Source organism: Stegodyphus dumicola, chromosome 5 (assembly GCF_044657685.1).
Source record: "Stegodyphus dumicola isolate Sdum_Otavi_A_Nest chromosome 5, ASM4465768v1".
Taxonomy (NCBI): Eukaryota; Metazoa; Arthropoda; class Arachnida; order Araneae; family Eresidae; genus Stegodyphus; species Stegodyphus dumicola.
Genome location: NC_140772.1, coordinates 43,335,456 through 43,360,019, shown reverse-complemented (window position 1 = coordinate 43,360,019; position 24,564 = coordinate 43,335,456). Strand labels below are relative to the sequence as shown.

General features: G+C 31.1%; 1 protein-coding gene across 5 annotated transcripts in view; it reads left to right on the top strand.

Moving 5' to 3' along the window:
• LOC118187773 (putative polypeptide N-acetylgalactosaminyltransferase 9) overlaps positions 1-23,481 on the top strand; it is a 907,951-nt gene extending 884,470 nt beyond the window's left edge. For all 5 annotated transcript variants that reach the window (XM_085816616.1, XM_085816615.1, XM_085816618.1 and 2 more), the window contains 3 exons: positions 5,575-5,685; positions 15,119-15,247; positions 20,586-23,481. In XM_085816616.1, coding sequence (XP_085672742.1) covers positions 5,575-5,685; positions 15,119-15,247; positions 20,586-20,744 — 399 coding nt within the window. In that variant the 3' untranslated portion in view covers positions 20,745-23,481. The remainder of the gene's footprint in view (positions 1-5,574; positions 5,686-15,118; positions 15,248-20,585) is intronic.
• Positions 23,482-24,564: the final 1,083 nt, after the last annotated feature.

The following is a 24,564-nucleotide window of genomic DNA, read 5'->3' as shown; positions in this document are numbered from 1 at the left end:
ACATGGATGCGTATGCAGAGCTTCTAAGTCCATTCAAGTGTATTTGGCAATCTTGAATAATATTCTTTTTGAATCCATCAAAGATGAAAGTGTTTTGCTTTCCTTTTTTTTTTTTTTTTTTTTTTTTTTTTGTAACTTTAACAAATTGGATTTATTCGGAAAACGGCAGCGAAAATCTAGTTAAAGTCCTTTCTCTTGAAAAAAATTCTTTGCAGCTATTTTTCTTTTATGTATTAGTTCAAATATCTTTAAAAAAGTGTTTCTTTTTCCATTTATGTTGAGTAAGTTTTGAATTAATGTTTTATTCTCCGAGCGTTCTCATACTTTTCATCTTTATCGAAATCCAGTTAATGCTTGCTTTAAATATAAATTACGAAGGCGTTCGTTTTCATTTTAAAATAGCGTTTTTCTGATCAAAGTTTAGAGTTGAAGCAATGTTGATCGTTTTCCTCCAGCTTTTTTCCTTGCTTGCAGCAGTGCGCTAAAACTTGTTTAAATAGAGTAAATAGATCCATTTGCGTTTCATTTTCTTTTCAAATACTCGTGGCGATGAATATCGAAACTTTAATTCAAAGCTATTAAAAGGTATTTTAAAAATTCTTAACATTTTATTGAATACATATTTGCATTTATTATTAATATGCCTATTTTATTTTTTGTACAAAATGTATAAAATGACATTCATTTTATTTTAATTCCTGCTCTCTGAATTCAGATGCTAAGTTTAATTTTTGAAAAAAAAAAAAAAAAAAAAAAAAACATTAGGCGTTTTAAAACTGAATAAATATTCTTTTTATGTTTACAATATTTAGCAGCGTTGATTTTTCCTTTCATTTTGTGTAATATTGAAATATGTTGAAAGGCAAAATGTTATGCAAAAACAGTAGTTGAAAATAGAATATAACACGCCGTACGCATGACCTGTGCTTGTTAGTTTGATCTGTGCATTACCTGTGCTTGCTTGAGTACGCATTACATGTGCTTGATCACAATATCGTTTCACAATAGGTTTCAAACAAAGCATTGATTTTCAAAATGGACTTCCTTTTGGAATGGCAGCGTGTACATATACTCCTCTCTTTTCGACCTACACCAGAGCATATCTGTGATTGTCGACATACACAGTGAGGGTCCGAATGTACAAGAATGTACAGAAATATTCGATCTTTCACCAACGTATTTGGTGAATGTTGACATTCTCCGGTGGAAGTCGACATTCTCCAATTTCGGTCTTTCACGGTAACATATGTATATATATATATATATATATATATATCGTACAAGGCCACATTTCATTTTAATTTTATTATTTGCAGTTTTAAACTTTTACCTTGCCTTATATAATTTTAGAACTAGAGCTCTTGATTTAATTAGAGTAATTAAAATTGTTTTAAACACATTTCACCCTCTGAGCATGTTTGAAGCAATCTTTATTTTTGTATTTTTTTAACATTTATTTTCTAAAGTGTTTTTTTATACTGTTTTAATTAGAAACACATCGAAGTAGAATATAAAATTAGCAAAACAACAACCTTGTGTTTGGCATCCTCAAGGTTGTTACTTTGATAGTTTTACGTTTCACTGTTTTAAATATTCGGAAACATTTTTCATGGTTTGAAAATAAACGGACTAACCTTTTATTAATTTTGCCACTTAAAATTAAGGAGTTTTTAATTAAATTTTTTGTTTGATTATTGATTAATTTGGCTGCTTTAGAGAAAATTATCCTTTACTTGGAATTACACATAAAAATTATCTTACTTTCTTGTAAGTGGATATAAATATGTATAATATATGTAATATTCTAGAATATACATGCCATGCATATACTTTGAAAGATATTTATAAACGCTATATTTCTTCTTCTTACTATTAGCTTCAGATTTTTAGATGCGACTAAAGCAAATAGCTATTAAATATGTTGCTACCTGTGAAAATTTCAAACTATGCTAACAAGTCCTTTGTTCTGAAATGACCTATATTGTACCTCTAATAAACTTTATGCAGTTTTAAAGTAAAAATTAAGTAGGATTACTTATGAGATATAGAACAGCCTTGCCGCGAATCATGATGTGTACAGATGACGGAAAAGGAACATTTTTGTTGAGCATGATTCTGCTGAAAAAATATGTCATCATTTAACGAGCATTTAAATCTAGAATAGTATTTCAAATGTACGATATTTTTAGTCCAAAGGGATTTGAATCCCGAAGGACTATTAGTTTCGTTTTGGCATTTTGCGTCGGACGGATAAATGTCGGTTCACTTTTCAAACTGTTGCCACAAAATGTTAGAGTCCTGCATTATATTTGAAGAAGTTAAATAATGAAAAATCTGCATAAATGTATGTATATTTCTCGTATTGTGATAAAACAACGGTACATAGAGTCATCGAATTTTGAATAACGTAATCCTCCAACGAATATGAGCATGTGGAAGACCAAATTTGAAATTTGAAATTTGTTTTATGATCGATTTCCTATTTTTTAAAACTTTGACGAATTTTTGATTAACAAACTCAAGGATTTCAAAGCGAGCAATGGCAACGTTGTGCAGAAAAAACATTTTTATCTCCAGCGCGTGAGTCTCTGTATCGGAAATTCTAAAGATATGCTCGTTTTAAAACTATTTTGCGATATTGCTGTTGCACTGGGTCTTATGGTTTAAGTGCGAGGAACATGATATTTAATAAAGAAAGGTAACACACAAAATGTTAAAAAACGCCCCTTTGGACGTAATTTAAAATCTGAAACATTTCAGATTTTTTTTAATTTATTTAAAAAACAGGTCAAATATAATTTTAGAACAGTGTAAGATTTTTTATAATATAGTAATCTTAGTTAAAAGTGATTATCGAAGTCAGCTGTCTTACTCTTTTGCTTTTGTGGAATTCCTAATCTCGCAGAAAAATTTTCCTTTTCGAAAGGGCCAGATGCGCCATTGCATGCAACTATTACGGCAGCTTTTTTCTATCGTTACGCACGTAAGAATATACTATCTACATTTTAGTATGTGCCTTTCTGAGTAACTCGACCTCAAAATAAACCACGATGATCGTGTTCTGCTTTGCAATTCAAGGCACACTTTTGAGGAATGTACTTTGTACTTTAGAACTCCCTTGCCCATTTATGCGAGGTTTGGGAATATATTTCCTTTTACTGCACATACTTGATATCTCTCTCTCTCCATCCTCGGATATTCTTGTTGAAGAAAAATACTCGAACTCACCAATCTAGCTTCTACCGCCACATTTCATATGCGAATAAGTAGTTCAGTTATTCACCATAAAAAATTCCTCCATTTTGCCCCTTTCACATGTATTTAAAGGCTAGAGGATGCACCTATCCTCATATTTGAGCTTCTTTCATGTATAAAGTTGTTTTTTTTTATTTTTCTCTTCCAAAAATGGAGATGCAGTCTTGTTTATCTCTACATACATAAAGAATCTTACATTTTGAGAAAAAAATTCGGTTTTTGATGTTTACTTTAGATCCTCTTAGGGTTGTTTTTATTTATGCTCAGCACTGTGGCCATGCTTATCGGTTTTACGCCGAAAATCTTTGAAGCTTTTACATTTCCCCCCTACTGAGTTGATAAAGCTGAAAGGTTCTGGAACGGATTCTGATTTCGAATGAAATGAATAAAATATTAAAAGTCTTTTGGTGACTTGGATGATTTATTTTTATTTTGTGAAAAACATGATTCTCTGGTGTTTGCATCTCTTCTCATCATAATATCAAAAGATGTCAAAAACAACTACAATCGTAATGTCCAATGTATTCCTTTGGTAGCGTATATGTTTGTCTACATTCTATTTTTGGACGATGTCGACAACCAAAATATTATAAGAGACGAATTTCAATGAAATAATAAATTTGTATTCATACGCTGTTTTTCGGTTAATTTGCCTTGTTTGTTCATTTCACCATATCAGTTCATTGTACCATATCCATTCATCTTATATATCGTTATGACTATCATATTCTGTATTCTGAATATTTGCTTGAAATGTTGTTTAATTCTTCTTTAGATAAGTAACACTGTTCTGTATGAGCATTTTCCCAGCCAAACTAATGTGTTATTTCGATAATCTATACCAATGTAATCCTTACATTAACCTGTCAATTGTCGTATCACGTAGCAAAATTTATAAAACATCAAAAACATTTTTGGTTTGATTGCAAAGTAGGTGTAATGACCTACGCGATATATAAGTTTTTATAGCATACCAGGATGCGACGTAACCAAGTCTACGTTTACTCTAACTTTAGAGAAATTGTGCACAATCTGGCAATACAGGTACAGGTAAGAAGCTAGGCCAGCACGTCCGTAGTACTACAGGTAATTGACGTATTGCTGAACCTAGCTCACTGTTAAGCTTCTGCTCCAATTTTGAGAAAGAACACCCTGGGGGCGGTCGGAGGTCTCCCACCTCTCTTTCCCTACGACAACCTCTCGAGAGTGCATTCGGCTCTCCGTGCATTTAAGTGTACCCATGCCGCAAGGATACTATACGCGTACAAACATCTATGCGTTCTCCTTGATTCGAACCCGGGCCCATCAGTACAGCAGTTGGTGTCACTAACCGCTATACGGACTGGGAGGCGTTGAGCAAAGCATAGCATTTCGACATATAAATAGAGGGAAGAGATTGTACATGAAATCTTAGGCAACTGAGGCATCCAAAAGTCAAAATATTTGTGTTTGTGCAGTTCTTTTACTTGTTATTTTTGGCTGAAAAATCGCCGCTACACAAAGCCAAAATAACAACTCGAAGAATTGCACAAACTCGGTAACCATGTACCGCTAGAAATCGCCAATTTTCGCCAAGGGGCATTCGTAAATTTATTTTTACCATTATAAGTCCATGACACATAGGTCAATGATACATAAGTCCATGGTAATCATCATACATAAATCCTAATTAAAAGTCCTCCAATAGCTTTGTATAGCAAGTTCTTATACGTTTTAGAGCTCAATCTAAGGTATTACCTTTTTCATTCTTTTATATTGCCTCTTCCATTCTATTATATTTCGTCTTTTAAATGAAGAATAGTGTACCGAGCATTAGTTTATAATTTCACTTAGTTTCCTTTTAATTTTGTCCCTTCGAATGAGTTTGCCGGATGATTCCTGAAATCGCAAAAGAAAGTTTTATTTGAGAATCTGAAGCGGGTGGAATGTGGTATTCCACAATGCATTAAGACTGAGACACTTACTGAATATCGACTGGCTTGTCATTAAATATTGAAGGTTACATCTGAATTTGGAACAAGAATTCAAACAACCATAAAAAATCACTTTTGATGTTGATTTGCGTTTTTTACATCGGACTTTCAGTACTATGGGTTTCTCTTTTAACAATGAGAATTCTTCTTAAATCTAAAAACGTTAAGTGTTTCCATTATTTTAGTAGTGATTTTTCTAGATGGAAAAGTATCAGCAGTTTCAAAATTTTAAAACATTCTGTATTATAGGGTCTCCTTTTTCATAGCTAGCATTTATTTAATACTATACATTTACATTATTTTCTAGCCAAATTTATCTTAATATAACAATTTCTTCAATATTTAGGTGAGAAATCTTGGTGAAGGAGGAGATACATGCTTAGATAGTCCAGCTAGAAGAGACGATCTCCACAAACCAGTAGGTTTATGGCCTTGTCACGGTCAAGGCGGTAATCAGGTAAGTAAAAAATCTAGCTATTAAATAATTATTTATCATATATTTTAATTTATTATTCCCTTAACCATCCTTGAGCGCATATCTAATACAATACATAAGTCTTGTGAAAGACTTGAAAGCTCGTTTCCTGTTTGAAGTAATTTAACCTAAAATTAGATAATTTAATGTAATAAATATAAAATCTTCCAACTACATAGATAATAATATAAAGTTTCAATGAACTAAATTATAACTCTCAGTGAAGTTGGTAGGTCAATTATCTATGTAAGTAAGAGATGCAGGACATATAGGCAGAAAATTTCAAAGCTAAGACAGAGTTATATAATTGAATATGTATATTATAGTAATAGAAACAATAATTATAATAACAATATTTCGATAATCTAGCTTTTATTTGTAGATCTCGGAGTTACTAGACGCAGCAGCGACTCAAAAAGAGGTCTTTAGAAAAGAATTTGTTCATACATTAAAATGGTGACTCTGCAATGGCTTAAGTACCAAAATACCGGTAGTTCTCCAGGGGGGTGGGTAATATATTTCCGGTAATTTAGTGGGCATGCTACCTTTGGTTACTGTTTTTAATTCGTATATAAATTAGCTATTTTCTAGTTTTTCCTACTGATTGCCTCACTAAGACTCTTCTTTTAAAGCAGATAGCCTTAGTACTTTACAGTTTTACAATCCAATAAAACTAAAATTGCTTTAAGAGTACTAGCTTGATTATTTTTTTAATTTAGAAAGGTTTTAAAATCTAATTTGTGCCTGACGATCAACTAATTATCTTTGAAAAAATTCAATGAAAGGTACAACATGAAACTTATACAGCTAGAAACATTTTGACAATCATTAATATTTCTTGAGAAAGTATTTCTTAAATAAAGTACTCAAAGCTTAATCTGTAATTAAGTACTCATTTCAATGATATTTTCCGTAAAAGTTATACAATTTTCCTAGTAATCCAAGTTTGGTAGAACTGCACACGACTGAAAAAGAATGCATTGCCTAAGGAAATACAACATATCAATAACCTGGCCGACAAGACCTATCTTGAAGATCAATAACCTGGCCGACATCAATAACCTGGCCTGCAAGAGTGCAGGTTGAGGATAAAACTGGTACAACCCACATGGATTTACATATATCATACATTTCTGGAGAGTCCTTGTCAGTTGTACCCCAAAACAATTTCGAGAAGCGTCGTGGAAGTGAATTTACGATCTCAGTACATCTTGCATATGCTTCGGTTTAATGCTGAAATAATGGCGTCCCCATTTTCAGTACTACACCAAACTGAGAGTCTTCATCTGGCGCTGTACAGTGTTCAGAGATAAATGCCGTTTCATTTTGAAACCTGATGGTCATCTTGCAAAATCTTTTTGTTCAAATGTACAATCAAATCCTCATTGTTTACAATAGTTCGAGATTAACAATACATTTCCGTCTCGCCACTGCAGACATTACGATTTAGGAAGCTGAAGCCTAAGAGGGCTAATTTGCCATAGAATTCGCACGTAGAATAAAAGGCTCTGCAGGTTTTTCCGACGAGATCCTACGGTTTACTTCCTAACCGGAGTTCCAGGTGCATAGCAGGATTCAGGTGCTTAATGAGGATTCTAAGTGCAGTATATTTCAACAGCAAAATACCCCGGAGCACACGAAACTAGTGTCACGATTAGACATTTCCAGGTGCATAAAATGGTCTATCATCTTCCTAGATACGTCCGTTATCGAACATGTTTTAAAACATATGAAGCAGCAGCTGCCATCGTGCTACAATATGCAAGATTCAGCATATCATCAGGTGTATGTTCAACTCATGCTGTATCGAATTTCATTGGAGCGTTAAGCTTTTGAGAGGGACAGTACTTTCTCTCATATCTTTCTCAAAAACTGCTTTACTGATCTTTTTTGGTATCATGCGTGTCATCGTCTCTATTATTAAATCAACAAACTTTCGGTTAATCCAATGCTTCATTCTTTTTGCGCTAATTCCATTGCCTTTGTGTATAATACCACTCTTTTTAAAACAGTAGTTTTCAACTTTTGTCCTATTTACCCTTTCACTATTGCTGGAATATCATTATCCCAGCCTTTCCAAAACTCGAAAAATATATATGCAATTATTTAGATTAAGATTATATTTTTACGTGTTTTAGAAATTAAGTTGTACTAAGCATTGAAAATGTTGATAAATTCCAAAGTTTGAATAAAAGTAGTTCTTTTATATAAGCTGAAACTAAATACTTGACAAGTAAATAAATGGATGACCGCATCTGCCTGAAACTTTGAAATTCCTCCCTTTATTAAGAATGCCTTTTTTTAAACTTTCTCCATGTATCTTTCTAGAACTTCAATTTCATATAGGCTCATTTCAAAAGAGTTTCCATTCATAATGATTCCTGCTTCCTTCGTGCATTTGTTGAGCATTACTAACAAAGAATTCGAGATGAATAATTTGTTATTCTTCAAAGAATGAATGAAAGGATTCTTTTGTAAGCACCTAATTCAGTGGGATAATTTAATATTAATTGAATGCTTAACGTTTAATTGTAATGTACTTCATTCAAGTTTCTAGGATTCCCATTTAGCCTCAGTATCGGATATACCAAACGCTTCCCTATTTAATCTAGCACAAATCGGAAGAAGTATAATGTAGAGGTATAGGCACTTGAATAGATTGATAAGAGAACCTCACCCTCTAGAAGACAAAGAATTTCTTTCCTTTCCTTAAAGTCCAAGATGTCCTCTTGACTGCAAGCTCGAGGATCTCTATTGAACCTCTTGTTTCAGCTTAGGATGAAGAAGTGCACTACATCAGAATTTGCTATTGATTTTCTGATGTGATCCCGCAAAGATAATCTTTTTTTGAACCTTCTATTTTTCCAGATGATTTTTTTGAACCTTCTATTTTCATTTGAAATAATATAAATTACCTATTAAAACGTATGGTGTAAAATTTGAAACACATTGAAGATTTGTGTTATTGAGATGTATAATTATAGAAATGTTTTTATTTTGCTTGCATTATGCACATTGAAAACAATAATCTTTATCATAAGAGAACAGATTTGTTTACTGTTTATTTTGTTGTAGTTATTTTAATTTTGATCCTTATGATACAATGAATTCAACTGGTAGATTGAATTTCTCATGTTTTCGAATTACAACAAACACAAGGAATTAAGCTCTACTGGGGTTTCGATTCCGAGCGTAAGATGAACGCCCTAGGGAAATAGTTCATACTAATTTGTTGAAGAGAAATAAGAAATTTGGAAAAAATATATCGAGTTAATATTTGATTTTGTTCTATTCTCTTTTTATTATGTTATTATCTTATTATTATAAATGAACTCGATCTAAAACTGCTAAATTGCTAAATTAGTATTAGTCATATAATATGAAAAGAGAAAATAGTCGATTCATCATTATATAGTCATCTGTGTAGCTTACATTTTTAATTACTTAATTCTTCTATTTATACATGTAAATATTTTAATTATTTCATTTATTTAATACCCTAATTACGCGTATTTTACGAATAAAAAACAACGCTGGAAATATTTATTTATTATTTTTAACAGATGTAAAAGCAGTCGTTATTCAAGGGAGTTTTTAATTGACTTTTATTCACTGCCACTGCTGATGAAAAGGAAAATACAATAGAGTTACGACTGATATTGTTAAATAAAGAAACATTTATCCTGTTACATCATTTTTCAGTTCAAACTCCCTGAACTCTTGGCCTTAAGTCTGGGCTTCTGTAGTCCTTAACAGATACCTTTCTTTGCAAAAATCTTGATTTGAATACAATAGTATTCAAAATGATTCAAAGAATTCAGAGTAATTGGCATTATACCGTAAAAGTTGCCATAGTTTGCACATTTCAGAATTCAGCATTGTTTAATATTATAATGCAAATTTCTAAAATTTATTCTTTCGAAACCTTGTTTAAGATCACAGCATAAGTAGTATGTTATTTGAAAAATGTCAAGATTTAAAGTGTCTTAATGTCTCTCCTTGGAACTTAAATCTCACATAAACTCGTTTCAAAAAACGTTTCTATCTACGCCTCTAGATAATCATTTTCTATGTATAAAAACTGAACATTGTTGGCTGGGATTACATTTTTCATTTGGTATCGCTTGGAAGATATTTGAATACCTGATGTCATTTTTACTTCCTTGTACAAAGTACAAAGGAAGTACTGTAATAGCGAGAAGTTTCAGGCAGCATATTTCAACGAAAATATCCATTTTGACCGCTATCGAATGCAATTTAACGATGTTTATGCGTGATATCTGTACGTAAGGATAGAATAAAAGACTCCGTATGTATTCTTCGTAACTCAAAAACGAGTAGTCTCAGCACGTTGAAATTTTGTATATAGGACTGCAATAACATGTAGATGTGCACCTCGTATTTTGGTTGCAATCGGCCGCACCAAACGTATATAAATATATTTATATATATATATCCACTCTGTTACATCCGGCTCAGTGATCTCAGTTTCTTTACTCTTATATATTTGTAAATTGTACATTTTTTGCTTTAAAATGATTGAATTATGTTGTTTTTATCTTCCGGTTAAGGTTTTTATGCCTTTAGTAAATCTGTATGCAATATGTTTAGAATTATCAACATTTTTAAAGTTGTTTAAGTGCCGCTAAGCCTTTTTTATGGCGGCCATTTATTGTTTACATTTGAAACAGCAGACTAGTGGATTTGTTGCCAATCTAGAGAAACTTAGCTTCGCAACAACAGAAATAACGCCTTCATTTATTATTGCCAATTAAATCATGCTTAATCCTTTCTGGAAATTTTTCGAGGAAATAAGTGTTTAAGATTTACTTCGTAATTTTTAATACAGATATTTTGAGTTTTGTGTATTTTTGCCTTTTCGCGAAATGAGAACTGAATTAATTGAATGAGAAATACTCAATCGTCTGTGAAAAACTGTTCCTTTTTTGGTTTGTTTCCTTAATTTCTTTTATACATCGTTCTAGCTTTATTATAGTATTTGAATAGAACATGTGGCAACGATTAGATAATTCTATTCCTTAAATGATATAAATTTTGTGCATTATGAGTTATAATATGAACGAAATATAATACTGTTAAGTGAATCTAGCGCCAGAGTTTCGCTGTGGTAAACAAATACTAGAGTGTATTTTAAGGAATGCATTTATTCTATTATAGTTTATGCGCTGTCGGCGAAATAGATTTAATTAAATCCAATAAGTTTAAATGAAATGCAAGAAAAAATGCGTATAATTTAATATTCCGTACAAGGAAGTCATGTGGTGTACACATCAGATTTTTTTGGATGTAATGAGATTCGTGGATATTCAGACAGAAATAATGAATATATTGCCCACGTTTTTTAGAATAAATTATAGGAATAAACTAGATTTAATTAAGGTATTTTCTCGTACAGGTAAAATTTATTTATCTTATTCAATGTAATCTTTTGCAGTAGATAATATACTACTAAATGGACTATAGCACTGCAGGTAAAAAGTACCATATCTGGTACGAAATTAACTGAAGTATACCGCAAGGATGAGGTATCTATGCGCAATTAACTGAAGTAATCCTGGGCTTGATGTCTACGGTTAATGTAAAATTATGGTGCAACTAAATAACACACAAAAGAGAAATAACCAGTAGTACAATTCAAAAGTAAAAATGCTATTCTGAATTCACCTGTATTTTATAGGAGTTTAATATGGAGAATAATTTCACTTCGTTACGTAAATTAAATCAGTATTTAAAAGAAAAAGAACACGCTGCAAATAACGGGAGAATAAATCTGATTAGAAATGAAGAAATTAGCAGGGTATTAAATAACAAATTAACATGAGAATTTGAATGATATCATTTAGTTCACATTCGCATGAAATATAGTCTGTTCATATTATCGCTTTTTCCTACCAAGAAATCAAGAAGACCACAATAAAACAGGATTATTTGAAACTTTATCTCCGATCAAAAGATTTTTCTGACAAAAAATACTTGTCAGGGTGAACTAATTTAAAGGAGAAACTAATATGCATAGGTGAAATGGGTTTTACAAAGGTTTGAAGGAATAGCAAGCTAAAGCAGAATAGCTATTCACCAGATATGTATGTGATGCTAGAGCAAGGGTGAAAGTGGTAAAACAAAAAGAAAAGCATGTGTCAACGATGAACCTGCTGGTTTGTTTTTGCTTACATTATTTTCGTATTTCAGAAGGAATCGACGTGTAATATAAAATTAATAGCTATAGAATTGATTTATTTTGGCGATTAAGCAGTTTACTTTTATGTTTCATAGATTAGTTAATGGAGGCTGATGTTTTTTATGTTCCGAATTACGAACAGCTCATTCCCAAATTCTATCCGTTATCACTGTTGTTATTCCACGCGTTCTTCAATTCCTTTTTACATTTTTCGTAAACAGTTTTCTCTACTTAAATTGTGCATGATAATAATTTTTCCATAGTTCCGCGATAAAGTACTAATTTTTAGATCCGGCTCAATCAAGCCCTACACGGTCAGTCAACCGCCCGTTTAGTCAGAAGTCTGTGGTACTTCGCTTGACATCTTGCTGATCATGTAGCATAAGTCATGATCTAAATTTGTAAAGACTGGATTACTCTTTAATTACTGTATCATTAATAAAATTCCCAATGCTAAACAGCTATTTAAATTAACAATTCATCAATGCTCTAGCTGATTAGTATTAGGGAAGTATAAAATCCTTCTATAACATTCAGAAATCATAAGACCAACTCCAAGTTGTTCCAGAGAATAATATTTTTATGCCATTTGATTAAACAAGCAACTATATTGATGTACTTCAGAAATAATTTTGCGATTGAAATGTTTATACCATTTTTATCATTCGATGCTGCCTGAGATCAAACATGAGTTTATTTTTCTCCCACGTTTTACCTTCAAGTTTCATTATAAATATATTTTATTGGCTGCCGCTTTCTTATTGACTAATTCAATTTTGGGGATCAGCTCAGTTACTTAATATCTGTCACATCTAATTTGCAGACTGTCACTTGCCGTAATATAGCAAAAATATGTGTTTCACGTATATGTACAATTTCGTGATTAATCTGGTTGCCATATTTATTTTATGTTCAAAATTATATTTTTATTTGTTGACTGTCATTTTTCTTTATCATTCTTTGCTTGATTCAATGACATTTTCAACATCGCAGTTTCCTGCACTGAATAAATTTCAAAACCCAACTGCTTAAGCTAACAGTCTTTCATATTAACAACTGCGTTGCTACTTCTTGGTGATGATGAGTGAAGTTTAATTATAGTCAATTCCCAGTAACGATGGTAACAATAGAAACGGCTTGCACGGTTTACTTGATATCATGTATTATTCTAATGTAATGTAAAATAAACAAATAAGAAGAGTAACCTTTTTATAATTAACAAAAATACCTTATTCTCCTACCTATGAAATTTGCAACACAATAAAGGAATCAGACGAATAAACTGAAACTTACAGAAAATGCAAATTTAGTCATGATATACAAATGGTTAGAATTTCAGGATGATGGATGGCAAATGCGTGGGCTGAAGAACTCTTCCTATAAATGAGGTATAATTGGTGTGCCATAGCAGAATGTTGAAAGAAGTGTTCTGTTATCTGCAAACGGTAAACGTTTTGTGAAAAGCTACTACATTTTGTTCTAACAGGAGTGAATGATTGGCTTATAAACAAGAAGTTTTTTTTTTTTGTTGTTGTTGTTAAATCCCAGCTCGTATGAAGTAAAATGCCTTATCAGTGAAGCATGCGTGAAAGCAGGGAGCTCAAGAATATTGGATAGGTCGTGTAGCCCAACGATGGAACACTGCTACAGGTGTGCCATTGTTAGCTTCAACATTCTGTGCACCGTACACTGCGTATATGTATTTCTTGCGAGAATTATCCTGCCCCAAAACCACCAACCCCTGTGGCTACGGTGGAATTATTAGTGCAGTCACTTGACGTGCTGATTGGCAACTAATTATCTCTTCGAATGCATCCTGCTTGTATTTGGAGTACAACGACGGTTGAATATATGTTAGACACTATAGGATGAACGGCATCTTTCGGAATGCAGCGTTCAGCGTCATACTGGAACGATCGTCAAGCGTGACAATCTGGGACGCCATTGGATATGATAAAGATCTCGTCTGCTAAGAACTGAAGGTACACTTACCAGCAAACGCTACATCAGGAAAGTTATGAAGCCGAAAGTGTTAATCTTCATGCCACGCATTCCCAAAAGTCCGTTTCAACAGAACAACGTCCGTTCACTTACAACGTCCGTTCACATACCGCTAAACTGTTTAATAGTTCTTAACTTGTCAGATACCACTATTGCATGTCCATTCACCAGATATGTCACTTAGAATATGTCTGAGATTTCGTGCAGAGGTAAATCGCTCGTGACATTCGTCCCACAGCCAAATCGAATCAACTGTGGGATCGGATAGAAGCAATAGGTAATGCTACTCCTCAGGTACTCATTCAAAACTTGAATTCAGTACCGCGATAAACAGAAGCTGTTATTGCACTACATGGGGATTAATGAAATACTGATTATCAAGATTTAATACTCTTTTATTACTTTGAACATTTAACCGTTTCTTTGTATCCCTTCACGCTGCATGCGGAGTAAAATTTTATTCAATTTTCATGATCCTTTCATGAGATTGTAATTTTTACAAATAAGAGCAGTATTTTGAGGCAGTTTAATCTGGAGAATGAGCTAATTAAGCACGTGTTTAGGAAACAATAATGGAATAATAAACATGAAAAGAAATGACGAAATTAAATAATAAATGGTATTAAAGAACAATAAGAGAACTTCACCAATAGCATTTGAATCGAACTCATCGAGGGGGGGGCAGAATATTTTTGTTGGAACGTTTTGGTTTTGAGTAGAATTTTTTTTTCTTTTCCTTTATTAAGAGAGATGATTTTATGTTGCGGGTGATTTGAGAATGCTTATACATCCCGGATTATGAACAGTTACGTCGCATACTATTGTGAATATAAACAAGCTGTAAATACTATAACCCATAAGTTATCACTGCTGTTATACCAAGCATTTGTCTTTTCCTTTTTGTAATTCTATAGGGTATTGTTTTAGACTTTCGATTTTAAATAGTAATTTTTCAATCAGTCCGCAGTGAACATATTTAACTTAAACTGTTTTAGATATAACCACATTTGTTCCTCAAATCTGTTTATCCGTTGTCGGGTAATCGGGGTTTGACTGTATCACTTTGTTCACAGAAAATTTCAGAGAAAATCTTTCAAATATAAATATTGAATGCGAAAAGAATATATTTGCTTTCGTACGTTTTGCCATTGTATTTTTTCTCTAAATATGTTTTTCTCCTGAAAAGTTATATGTTAATATGTTCTTTCTTTGCAGTATTGGATGCTGAGTAAAGAAGGTGAAATCCGGCGAGACGAATCCTGTCTGGATTACGCCGGGAAAGACGTTATTTTATACCCCTGCCACGGATCCAAAGGCAACCAGCTGTGGTTTTACGATGCCAACGTTAGTATATTAAGTCTTTATAGCTTTTTTTTTCCAGTTCAAACAAAGTCCAGCGCGTTGTTATAACTTCGCGATTTATGCGGTAATAAATATTGCGCTGTACCCGAACTATAAAATGCTGTGGTTTTTTTTATACTTGTAAAATATTTGACTAGTAAAATGAAGGGTTGGTTTGCATTTCAATTAGAGTGGTGCGAGTAAGTTGTAAAGCCGCCTAATGGGTGCTTATACTAGAGTTTCTAAAAAGCGTTTTAACTCTTCATTACCTAAACTGAAAATAACTGTATCACTATAAACTAAACGATGTGTGTACGGAACTAAAATTGGTGTATTAAATAGTAGAGGATCTTTCTCTTTTTCAAGTCTTTCGTTCAATATTTAACTTTATTGTTTATCTTAAGATATACATTTATAATCTGCAGATTTTATGTTCAAAAGACAGAACAGCTAATTACTGTGTTTTCATTAATTGTTTTTCGTTCGTCTGCAATAATTTCTTAACAGTCGCTTGGACTTACTTGGAGTAAAGCAGTACCACTCGGATGTTCCTGATGAACAAAAGATTCTTTCGTTCTCTAAATAACTGGTGGCAAATTTAGCTATAGCTTTAATTTTAATGTATAGTTCAGCAAAAGAACTATATCTATAAAATAAAAGCTGCAGTTTCCCTTATTAGTGAAATTCATAACTTAGATAACATCTCAAAAACTATGATAAATGAGAGAAAACAATCAATTAGAAAGTTTTAAGAACCTCGTCTAAAACCATATTGCGTATGAAGATATGACAATCTCTGCCTAAAACAAGTCATTTTTTCAAGTCAGATTTTCGAGATTAGGATTAGGTTTTGAAGATGCTAACAAAATTAGGTGTTTTAGGCGCATATCAGTTAATTTTGAATGATATTTTGATTTTATTATGTTCAAATTAGAAAATAGTTGTTTCCAAACATATGTTGATCCAAACCTACAACAATACCTCATAGCCAAGTAGTGTAAATTTGGAAAAGTGCTTGTTGGCACAAATTTCCAAAATTCAATAGAATTCGGATCTCTTGCAGTTGAAATAAGTTCCTGATATTTGCTTTTCAGTGTAGTATGCTTCTGAGGTCAATAATTTCGATATGGATTTCAGATGGATAACAATTAACTTCTTACAGAGAAACTGAATTATTATATTTAATCTAATGTGCTTATGTGTGTATCTATCGACGGAGTTGATACAGGAGACAGATGAGAGTGGGGTCCGGACACCCGGGCGGTTTCACTGACTATTTGGGTATTGTCCGGATCCCGCATTTGTCCAGAAGAACATTGTTGAACAGGGGCTGATGGTGGAAGACAGACGTATTGCGGATTCTTACAATATCAATGCTTATTATATATATGGTAATATAAAGATATCTTACATCGAAAAGTGGTGTTACCCCTAGTAATTGTACGTTTTACATTTTTAAGCACGTTGGACATTTAAAACATAGCATTAAACATTCAACAGCAAAAACGTGGTGCTATATTGAATTAAGACTCTAGTAATACATCGTTATACATTAATAGTGCACTCGATGTATTAATACATGCAATAATAAAAGTTCCTAAAATCTACAGACATATTGCACAGCAGTACAAGTGCACATTATTTGACTTATGACTCAAAAGCACGTTACATCGAAAAGTGGTGCTTATTAATTATACATATAACGTATTAAGTAAACATACCTTATGCATGCTTGTTAACTATACATATTACGATTATTATTACGAAAATTGACCTACACTCGAATTTTAGTCCATCTCCTTAGTCCATCTCCAAGCGGTGGGTACATTTTTATTCTTGGTACGTTTGGTTATAGCAAGTGTGTCAAACGTTTTTGGCTGAGGGTCAAAATCAGCAAAATGTGCTCACTAAGAAGCCGTTTCAGTTCAATGGTAATTTAATATTAAAATAGTCTTTCTTGGTGATTAACAAGGTAAATTTAGTTGCTAAAATAATTCCAATACGCTTTAAAATTTAAATCTAAAAATGATAATTAGTTTAAAATCAAATATAACTGAATAAACTTTATTTTTCTCTTTGATATCAATGGCTTCCTTGATGCTGAACTCGTGACGTCAATTTAATTAAGTCTGGTCTTATAGTTAACCATTTTGAGACAAATACAAGCATCGAAATTTTTGATAGTTAAGCTGCTCATGTTTTTACTTAAAATACATTTCGTGTGTGAAAATATTTGCTCTGATTTGTAAGTTGAACTGAATGCGGACAAAATGGCGAAACCAATGTTTTGGGTTATGGATCACGCATCGGAGTTGCCAGATTTATAAATTTCTGCTTTAAATTATGTTATAATATTTTTAAATGCATATTCGTTACAACAACTATGTACACAAACAAAAATGTTATTGATGCTATTTATTTACGGTTTATTTTTAATGTATCCTTCAAGTGTTTGTTTTATATTTATGTTTTATAATTCATTTTTAAGAGTTGTACTTTATTTTCGGAACTTTCGGAGTCACTTGAAATTATAAAATGGGTCACTCGGTGACCCACGAGCCATTGTTTGCCGAGGCCTTGGTTAGAGTATCCTTTTTCTGCTTCCATATGAGCATTACTGTGTTTATCCACAACAGTATCTGTGTGACTTAGGTACAAATACACTGTCTAGAAGTACACACTGTACAAACATTCTGTCAGTTATTGCTTTTTTACGACTAACCCATACTGATAAAAAATTTCGATAAGTTTGTTTAACTGCTCATTTAGAAAACAGAATGAAGGAAACTTTGCACTTCAGTTTGTGTCGTAACTGCACTGGCTGAGTGACTGCTACTAGGGCCTAATGAGTAGGAACACGTAAGAAGGAGATAAGATTTCAAACAACATGCGAATAACCAGCGCGCCGCTGGATAGCAAATGGCATCTAAATGATGAATGGCGAACGGCAAATGACGAAAATTATCTTTCAATACTTATCTTTCACCTGTTTTCATTAAAAAGTTTCAAAAACTATATTTGGCATTTGATTGCTAATACTGATGAATTTCGCCTTTATTCTCTTCTGTTTTGTAAATGCGAAAATTACGCCTCTCTATTCAAACGATCGAATTCTTTCAATAAAGAAATAGATATATATTTAAGAATCTTAATGAATATTTAAGAATCCTCATCAGATCAATGATTTTATTACAGGAAATTGAATTAAGAATTTAACTCAAATATATTTTGAGTTAGAAAATCATTCTTAACAGAATAGTTGTATTTTAAAATATTTAGCATTGTTATATCTATTCCTTTATCAAAACTTCATTGAAAATTTCTGAAATAAAGCAAACATTATAATAGATGGAGCATTAAAATTATTTGTACAATATAGGACAGTTTAAGAGAGTTAATATTTGCTCATTTTAAACTCAAATTTGGTAAACAAAGTTTTATCATAAGCTCATGGAATAGAGCTCAGTAGCGAGCTGAAATAATTAATTTAATCGGATTTTATATAGCGCCCAAAAGGGCGTTTTTTTAACATTTTCTGTGTTACCTTTATTTATTAAATATCATGTACTTCACTCATAAACCATAAACTTCCATTCAACAGCAATATCACAAAATATTTGAAAGGGCATACCTTTAGAATTTTGATACACATTAACGCGCGCTGGAGATAAAAATGTTTTTTTTTTCCGTACAATGTTGCCATTGTTCGCTTTGAAATCGTTGAGTTTCTTAATCAAAAATTCATAAATGCTTTACGAAATATGAAATAGATAATAAAACAAATTCAAAATTTGGGCTTCCAGATGCCCATATGCGAGTGGAAACGTACGTTATTCAAAATTTGATGGCTCTACGTACCGTTGTTTTATCACAATGCGATAAACATGCATACCTTTATGCAGTTTCTTCATTATTTAATTTCTTTAAATATATAAATACAGGGCTCTGATGTTTGGTTGCAACAATTTAAAAAGCAATTCGCCTTTTATAGTGACTCATTGCAAAATGCCAAAACGAAATTAATAGCCCTTCCGGGTAAATTGCCCGTTTAGGTTAATAATTACTAAACCCGCCCCTTATTATCTGTACCAAAACTTTCCAATTCTTTTGGAAAAGAAATGTTTGAAGGAAGGCAAATGTTTGTTGGACATGTTTTGGAAGGCAAATGTTTGTTGCTTCTAATGAAAGTAAATTAGAGAAGTTCATTTCGTTTTGCTTAAGACGTATATTTTGTTTATGAAGCCCGGAATTCTGTTCAGTTTTAAAATATTATACGTTAAAATTTCAACAGCTCATCATGTATTTATTATACGTTACACTGACTAAATATTGTGTCCATAAAAGTCTTATACGGCCTTGAAATTTCCAACCATTGGTGAGAGACATATACTTCCATGTTACAAAAATATTTTAAATAACACAAGCATAAATATTTTTTATATTATATATGTTAAGATCATATTTGGTGCCAGTATACAAACTATAGAACGAAAGGTTGGTACTTGCATATAACTAGAAATGAAACACCGCTTTAGAAAAGTATTGATTAATAATTGTGTTTTCATTAGAAGATGTTATTCTAGAATCTTATGGCATTCGGGTTCTAGAAAAGAGAGACAGACTTCAATATTCGCACGCAACCAACTCATAACTTTATTTGCATAAATTAAAAAATCAAAAATACATCTAGTTTAAGTAATTTTCGTATGATTATTAGATTATGATTCTAAAGGCGTAAAACCTTTGAAACCTTATGAGAATATCAGTAACGTACTTTTAACGTTTAAATACTTATAACAAATTACTTAGGAGAAAAGGCTTTCGAATTTCCAAATGTGCAAAACTTATAAGTTAAAGAATGTTACGCATTAATAAATCACAAAAGAATGTTATGACATTTAAAGGGGAAAAAAATCAACCTCGAATAATTCTAATGTATTAATTCAGTGACCTCTCCAGTTAAAGAAAGTTAAAGCGACGTCAAATTCTCCAAAATATGAAATTAAATTTATCGATAAATTTTCGTCGCATTGAAGTTAACTTGCTGGTGTTTAATGTTTTATAATGAATATAAAAGTTTTCTAATTCTAACTATAGGAAAACTGACTGACCGTATAAAATGTTAGATGTCGTAACTTTTACATTTTTTTTTAAATTTGAAAATGACAAAATATGAATATCTGCGTCATTTGAAATATTTTAAAGGATTTTAAGTAGTGTAAGTATATATCTGCAAAAAAATCGTTTGCGAAAAGGAAGGCGCGTAAGGTAATTTGTGGACACATTTTATAGTTGATTTGTCTAGAAAAGTGTTTAATAATTAATGTTAATGTTATTACAGACACATACTATTCAGCATGGCAGCAGTCGGAAGTGCCTGGAGATTTCTACCGACAAGCAGCGCCTGCAGATGTCTGAATGCAACGGCAGTGAAAGGCAGAAATGGAGCTTTCAGAATTATGATCCCTCCAAACTGGCTCCCGCAGCTTCTCGTTTATAGTCAGATATCGATTATTCATCCATCATCATCGTCATCCTATTCATTGTCACTTTGCTGGATCTGCATCCTTCTGTTCCAAGATGGACTGACTGCCAAAGACTTCTACAGTGGATATAAATTGTTCCTGATGACGAAGGCTGCTTTTGAAACAGACAAGGCAAATTGATCGGATACACATACTTGCCCAATCAGCATTGCCTTTTACAATGCCCCCACTAGTCTGCCAAATATTAAGCAGAAACTACCGACTGTAGAATGAAAATTTATTGACAGTTTATTCCACATTCCCGTGCAAAACATTTTTAATTAGAGACTAATCTTCCACAAAATTAGAAAAAAAAACACATAGTCCAGGGATTGTGTATTATAATGAAATGTTCTTACAAAACAGGGACCGTTGCGTAATGTTTCCGTTCTTTATTGTGTTTGAAAATGTTTATTCTAATACAGGAAAGTGCCTTAAGAAGATTCCTGTATTCAAGACAAAGGAATCGGAACTGACGAATTATAAAGAATAAAGAATACTGGAGTTATATACTTATAACATTCCATTATGTATCTAACTGCATTAATGACTAAATGAGAGCACTTTTATTACGAAGAGCACTAAACTGTTTATGTATGAAGTATGAAATTCTGATTCATGAATAGAAGAGGTTGTGGGTTACTTCTAAAATCTTCATTATTTTTGTACGAAACTGACTGTGATTTGGGTGTTTATATTTTGATAGAAGCTGTGAAAGCAGATTTTGAGTAATAGAATTCAAGGATTCTTATAGTTGTTTGATTTTTTTTTTTTTTTTTTTTTTTTTTTTTTTTTTTTTTGTAGCGTTCTGGCTCTGAGACGATAGCAGTCGTAGAATGGGAACTTTATGAAATTAAAAATTTTTTAAAGCTTAAACATATTTTCTAATCAATAATTCACCAAATGTTATTCCTAAGCACTTTTGTCTCAAGTATTGAGGTCTCAGAAAATAAAAAATGTATGGTTATTTAAAATTATATACAATTAAAAATGAAGAATATTATATACAATTAATATATATAAAATATTATATACAATTAAAAATGAAGTTTATTAATTTTAAATGAAACATTCTATACATGTAATTTTCGATAGAAGAAAAGTAAAGAATTCATTCATAGATTTAATTTGTATCTAAATTAAATACAGAGATTATTAGTTTTTGTTATTACTTAATTACGGGAGTATTACTTAAATTTCTTGAATACATTTTATTAAAAACAATATCTCTGATTTTACATGAAGATATGCAAACAACTTAAATTTTGGTACTTACTTCTCAGTGCAATGTCTGTTATAGTCTATTACATAAATCTAGTCAATTTATTGATCTATTAAAATGAATATATATACATACATACACATCTTTATGTGTAATATATGTATTATATTGTTTGTACTATTTATTATTTGCAAGTTTGAATGATTAAAAGTGCAAAATGTTATGTAATTATTTTCGATATTAATATCAAAAATTCGGTTATAATTAATATTATTACATCGCATTATTGTTTCATAAAATAGTATTTATTATTTATTAAGTAAAAATGTCAGTTATTATTTGTGCTTTAATGCAATTTGCATATTTTTAGATTATTTGGAAGATTTGTTTAGCTTATTTATAAAATTATTTGGAACTTGATTAAATTTGTAAATTTTATAATCATTTGAAGCTATAGCTGTGTTAAAAAAAATTATAGAACTCGGTATTCAAATATCTTGGAAATATGGAAAATTATGTTAATGCAGACAGAAGAAATAAGTTTCGATGAAATATTTATAGAATTTCACAGTCATAATATAGCCCAAAATATGTCTCATACATCTCAATATTACTATTCTTACTGTATCAGAAAATAATATGTATAAACATATGATAGTATTTAAGCTGCTTAAGTCATATTTGTAATGCAAAATCATTTCTTGTAAATAAAACTTAACTTACACAATTATATTAAAACTGGTCTGAGAAAGTTATATCGTTATTATTTAAACTTAATAGTAATAATTTGCTTAGTTTGACACTATTATTTCCTGATATCAATCAAGCATTTAGAATAAGATTCGACTACACGTTTTCCATGCTTATTATAAAATTACGATCACATATTACATATATAATTTTTCTTTTAAATAAAATAAAAAAATATGAATCAATTTTTCTATAATTGTTTTAACTAACATTATTATATAACATTTTTTGAGTAATTCATTCTTATAGAAAACTTATTTACATCAGAACGTAAATTATTTAAATTTTACTTAATAAATTTTATTTAATAATGTAAACTAATAAATCAAGCCATGGAGATTAAGTTTATGATTTTGATTTATAATATTTTAAATTTTAAATTAGCTTTATATTCTGAATTTCATTTAATTTGCTGTTTAGATAAAAGTTAATTTATAGTTATTTAACAGTTAGATTTCATCTGAAAGTTAAATTCATTAATTTACAGTCAAACAAAATATTATAGTCATATCTGTTTCTAAACAAGTCACATTTCAGTTCTTGACGAAATACTGTGCTAAATAATTTGTTGGGCTATATCTTAAAATGAATTATAAAATTCTATTTGAAATAACATGCAGTTGCTTGATACAAATGTTAAATCAAGTGTTTAATTTTAATCAATTATTTTAGTATTTTCTGTATCTTACGTGAAATACTTTTGTATACCCGAATTATATAATTAAATATTTTGAGCAATATTTATTTTATTCTTGTCATTTATACACACATATTGCTATTGTTCTTAGCAGAGAGAAATTTGATTATCAAATTCTAGCATTTTCAGAATACGGCAGCTTTAGTTTCCTTTACATTAAATTGTTTATTTAGTCAATACGTGAAATCTGTTTTATATTTGCATTCTGAAATTTTAAATATTCTTTACATTTTGTCAAATTTATTGCGGAATGTCTTTCATATCAGAATAATATAAAAGATTTTCAGCTTTTGAAAGTGATAAATATTATTAAGAATGTTACAGATCTTCATTCATATGGTTTTTATTTTGTTTGTGTTTAAAATTAAGGGAAAAAAAAGCGTGAGTGTTAAAATTCTTTATATATCCACCTGATAAATGAAAATAAAAACGAAAATGAAAATGGATGACGGATTTCGGAATTAAATTACACTGAAAATAATAAACCAGCAAAAACATTTTGAATTTCTTCTTCTTCTGATCCGCACCAAGATGCACACTTTAAGAGAAAACAAAATTCGTTATTTATTGTAAATGAGTGATAAATATTTCTAGTGTTATTAAATTAAATTAAAGCAGAGAAAATCTAGTATATCTCAATAGATGATGTGTGTGTAATATATGTATGTCAAGAAAATATTATCAGGCATAACCCAACATTGTAACGTAACCAGAGTTCATGTTGTAATTAAAAAACCTTTAGAGCCACAGGAAAATTTTATCATTTAATTTCTATTAATAGTTTTTTTTTCCTAAATAGGTATTTAGATGCAGTATTATTTCTGTTAAGGGTTTCAACCCAAAAATATTTTCAGAGGATTTTAGGAAATATAAAAGTGAAACTAGCTCAGACCAATCTTACGTTATTGACCTAACCTCAAATGATAACGGCAGTTATCATCAACAGGGGAAAATTGATTGAAAAAGAAATTTAAGTAATAACATCCAAAATGTTATTTGTTATTTCTTAAGAGATTACAATATAATTAAGACACAATAACACGCCGAATAAATACTAATTCAGAAGTCAAACAACAAAATATTTTTTAATAAATATTTTAGGAGATTATAAAAATTCTGTTGTCAT